At 39.6% G+C, this 4,680-nt stretch overlaps 1 protein-coding gene across 1 annotated transcript; it reads right to left on the minus strand.

Moving 5' to 3' along the window:
• Nucleotides 1-363: 363 nt before the first annotated feature.
• On the minus strand, nucleotides 364-3,096 carry LOC137043543 (E3 SUMO-protein ligase ZBED1-like). The gene is made up of 2 exons (XM_067419840.1): nucleotides 2,049-3,096; nucleotides 364-1,782 (listed from the first exon to the last, which is right to left on the minus strand). The coding sequence occupies exons 1-2, from the start codon at nucleotides 2,899-2,901 to the stop codon at nucleotides 725-727; spliced, it is 1,911 nt and encodes a 636-aa protein (XP_067275941.1). The 5' UTR covers nucleotides 2,902-3,096; the 3' UTR covers nucleotides 364-724.
• Nucleotides 3,097-4,680: the final 1,584 nt, after the last annotated feature.

Genomic DNA, 4,680 nt, shown 5'->3' on the forward strand with positions numbered 1-4,680 from the left:
GGGCAATGAAGCGGACAAAGAAAGCGTGGGAGTAGGGGTGGGCGATATGTAAAAAATATCATATCACGATTTTTTCTGGGGATATCACGATTCACGATTTTTATCCCGATTCTTTCTTTCAAGTTGGTTTTTTAAGACTATTTTGCAAATTACAAAGGTACAATACAACCAAACTAATGTCCCCATATAAAAAATATACTCTTACCATATATGTTTAAGAATATTTTAATCAAGTGAAGATTTAATGCAAGTGCTATTCTGCAAAGAAAGAACATTCAACAAGACTTGCATTACAATTACTGTACCATCAAAATGAACATTTGTTTAACAAATCTAACAAATCTTAGTTTAACAAGTCTTACAAATCAAATAGCTTATTAGACATAGATCATTAGCAACACCTTCAAAAATGTAAATGGATTATTATTTTTTTTCAAAGTTAAATAAAGTTTAAATAAAAATTATAACTTTCAATGCAAGTGCACAGACTTTAGCATAACTCCCAAAATAAACATTGGCTTAGAAAAGAAAAATAAACATACAAACTGTAAACAACCTTTTGTACTCTGTTAAGTACCATAGATTTTTGTGCAACATGTTTCAGAAACAAAAAAAATTAAATAAAGATACAAAAATATTTCCTGACCTCATTCCTGAGTCTTGTAAACTTAGCAGCTTTGGAACATATACATTTGTAAAGATTACAAAGTATGACAAATCACAATCACAAATTCTTAGAAAGGAAGACCAGCTGATTCACTTTCTCAGGCTTAAGAGATGCCCTTTGGCAGGTGACGATATTGCCACCAGTGCTGAAAGCCCTTTCCGAGGGAGCACTTGTGGCTGGAATACAGAGATACTTTCTAGCAAGCTGGCTAATTCTTGGAAAGTTTGCCTCATGTACTTTCCACCATTCCAGCGGATCCACCTCACTTTCTGCATTTGGCGTGGACAAGTATCCCTTCAATTCTCCTTCTATTGCCTCTTTCACAGATGAGGAAACTGATGTGGTTGCAGATGCACTTGCAACACCGAAGGCTTTTAAAAAGCTGGAAAGTGATTTCTTTGCTTTCTTGGGTGGTGTCTGATCCTCATCAAGGATTTGTGATGTGGAGGCTGAGGTACTAGATGTGGGCTGCTGATCTGATTTTGGAGACTGCATGTGTATGGTCATCAAAGACTCCAGCTCAGCCACAGCTCTGGTTTGTATTTCCTCTACCTTGTCTTTGGCAATGAATTGTGTTTTGAATCTGGGATCGAAAAGCGAAGCCATATCCAACAGGTCATCAGTGGTGGGGTCCTGATATTTGTCAGTGAGGTAATTGAGAATGGTTGTCTTCATTGTTTTTGTTAGTTCAGTGTCTTCATCATTCAGGCTCAAAATGTTGACTTTCAACATGTGAAGCACTGGCTTGACATAAGACACACTCACATAGTCCTCACCTGAGAGTGCATCAGTAAAGTCTCTCAGTGGACTCAGTGCCTTTTTCACAGACTCCATCACGTCAACATCTTGCCATGATGGGACCAAATGCCTTACCTTCTTGTCTGCCTTCAGGACCTGAGAAATCGCCTTTTCCTGGTCAAGCACTCGCTCAATCATGCTGAGCCTCGAACCCCATCGCGTTGGGGACTCAGTGATGAGCTTCTGTTGAGGTAGCTTTAGCTCAGCTTGAGCATTACTTAGTTCCCTCTTTTTCTTCCAGCTGAAGGAGAATGTGCTGACAACTTTCTTGCAGACAGATGTTGCACGTTCAACACGAGGGTCTTTGGCACTTTTTTCTAAAAAAAAAAGGAAAAAAAAGAACAATGTATCAATTAGATTTAACCAAATGCACAACACAATGTAAAAATGTATATAAAATATTTAAATGTATATATAACATTTCATTTACAAAACATTTACTCATACCAGTGCAATTATTATAGCAAATTAATCTCATGATTTTACTATGTTCAAAGTTCCTAATGTAATTTGCAATGATTTATTATAATAGCTGAATATAATCACTTGAATATCGGAGACCATTATTTTTAGTTGCACTTACCGATGGCTAGGTGGAGTCTGTGCCCAAAACACTGCAGACGAGTCCAGCTGTTGAGCTCCAATGCCTTCACCATATTGGCCCCACTATCTGTCGTCATACAGGTCATGTTTGCTTCTTTCAGTCCCCAACATTCAAGCGCGTCCTTAAGACCTTGCGCTATGAGCTCGCCTGTGTGGTCTTGTGGAAAATATGTTGTTTCTAGACACGCACTGCACAACTTCCACTCATGAACAAAGTGAATCGTCAGACTTAAATACGGCTCTGACGTACGGCTAGACCATAAATCAGCCGTTGTAGCAAAAAACTTAACGTTTTGAATTTTATTTTGAATCTTGCTGCGGCACTCTGAATAAAGCTGTGGAATGGCAGTGGAGGAGAAATATTTGCGACTGGGTATTTCGTAACGTGGATCTACGACTTTGAACAGTCTTTTAAAGCCTTCATTTTCCACAGTCTTTATAGGAATCATGTCTTTGGTCAGGTAAAATGTCACGGCATCAGTTACGTCTTTCCAGCGCTTGCTCGTCCTCTCATACGGAGCTCCTTTCTGATATGTTTCTTTCGTTAGAGTTGTTTGTTTAAGCCTTGTCGTTTCTGACTGCTTGGTTGTACCTGGTGATGTCCTCGCGTGGGGTCCTTTTAAAATTAGACTCTCTGCATATTCTTTCGGGTGCTTTCTCTTGAGGTGGTTAAAAAGGTTTGTTGTGTTGCTATCCGTCGTGCGAATCTTATCATTGCAACATTTGCAAATAACTGTTGTTTGCGCTGTGTCTGTTAGCAAAAATCCAAACCATTTCCATATTACAGAAGTTGCATTTTTTTTAGGAACCAACTCCTCCGTGTTTCCCTCCATTGTCACGGACTCCGTCACTTAATCTCACTGAATTTACGAGCAACATATACGAGATTGTTAACCTGGCGCCGTCTATCGAACTGCTAAGGATATAACGTGTTGCGCACTATATATGGCGATACAACGATTTTTCTGAAAAAGTGGATCGTGCAGTAATTTTGATCGTCCACGATCAAATATCGTGTTATCGCACAGCCCTACGTGGGAGCACTTTAAAAATGAGAGTGACGGGGCAAAATGCAAGTATTGCAATGCAGTGCTTACCGCATTTTTCAGGCTATAAGTCGCTCCGGAGTATGAGTCGCATCAGTCAAAAAATGCGTCATGAAGAGGAAAATAACATACGTCGCACTGGACTAAAAGTCGCATTAGGGCAGAAGCAGAGCGGGAGCCGCGCGCGCTGTGCATAACGGATCAGAAGAAAGAAAGTTTGAAGTGAGAAACTTGTGAGGGACTGCCGAAAAGCAGAGGTTACTTTAACTGTAATGAAGAAAACAAAAAAAGCTAATCGCGGACTGAAAGCAAGATGGCCAGAGCTGAAGGAACGAGTCCACAGATGCTTGAACTCTGCCGGGAGAGGCTCAGCCGCGCGAGTCAAACGCTGTCTGTGTGAATCGTTCTCGGCTGTATATTTTACTACATGCCCTAATCATGCAGGCACCCTCGCGGCCACTCGCATTGCTCGTGAACTGGAGCGCATCTCATCCTAATTTAACGAAACTCAGCGTAGGCCTCACAGACATGAGATATATCTTAAGAAAGCTTGAAATGTCTTTTGACAATTTAAAACGAAAAGAAATAGGCTACTCTCTGATTAGGTAATCCATGATGTGCATTTCTCTCTATAGGCGCGTTCACTACGGAGATGGCGGTCGTCAAATTAATAAACTAAAAATAATAACCCTGACGCACACTATGGTTAACCGAGTATTAACCGCCTCGGTTAACGGTTAATGAAAAACTTGAAAACGTGCAGCCCTAATTCTTTCTACTTTTATCAACACTTAAATGTGTGTAAGTTTAAAAAAAAAAAGCAACAATTTGAACAAAAATCTGAGAAAATCAAAAAATTTCCCCAAAGACTACAACATGCTTAAGCAATGCTTTTATCGTTTGTTTCTGCTTCTTTTTTTCTGTGTTTTGATCCAGGGATTCTGTACTCTTTCAGAATAATATCACTATACCTACCATATAACAGTGAAAATTCTGTCAAAGGCAGGGAAAGAGTTAATGTTGTGCTTACCATCTGTTGATCACAACAATCGCATATGTGCGGCTGAAGCTCTTTTTGTATGTAGTTTTGCAAGCCTTAGCCAAATGTAGATACTATTTCAGGAACTTCAGTCCCTGTGTTTCATTTCAGCTGCCCTTAATATCTGTGATCTACCCTGCCCTTTTAAAATACACATTTATGTCATCTCGTTCCATGTTGTCCAAAGCTAATAATCCAGCGAATCCAAAACAATTCAATTTAAGAAATGAAAAGGTCCCCCTAAGCATGATAAGAGTGTCTGCTCAGTGCCTATAAATATAAAAATGTCATTTAATATTGCCATTAGAATACGGATGGCAGCCATTTTAGGTAATGAACTGTGATTGTTTTTTCAGTGCATCTTTTTTTTATCACTATGTACATGCCAGCTCTGCCGGGTTTCGCCTTTAGGCTTCAGCATATTACAACATGACCTTTTCATGAGCTTCATCAGTGTAATATCAAAGGTAATGGCAAATATGAAGTCGTCTGGCCTTTGACGATGTGTGTATGCATGAACAGAGACC

Source organism: Pseudorasbora parva, chromosome 16 (genome assembly GCF_024679245.1).
Source record: "Pseudorasbora parva isolate DD20220531a chromosome 16, ASM2467924v1, whole genome shotgun sequence".
NCBI classification, from domain to species: domain Eukaryota; kingdom Metazoa; phylum Chordata; class Actinopteri; order Cypriniformes; family Gobionidae; genus Pseudorasbora; species Pseudorasbora parva.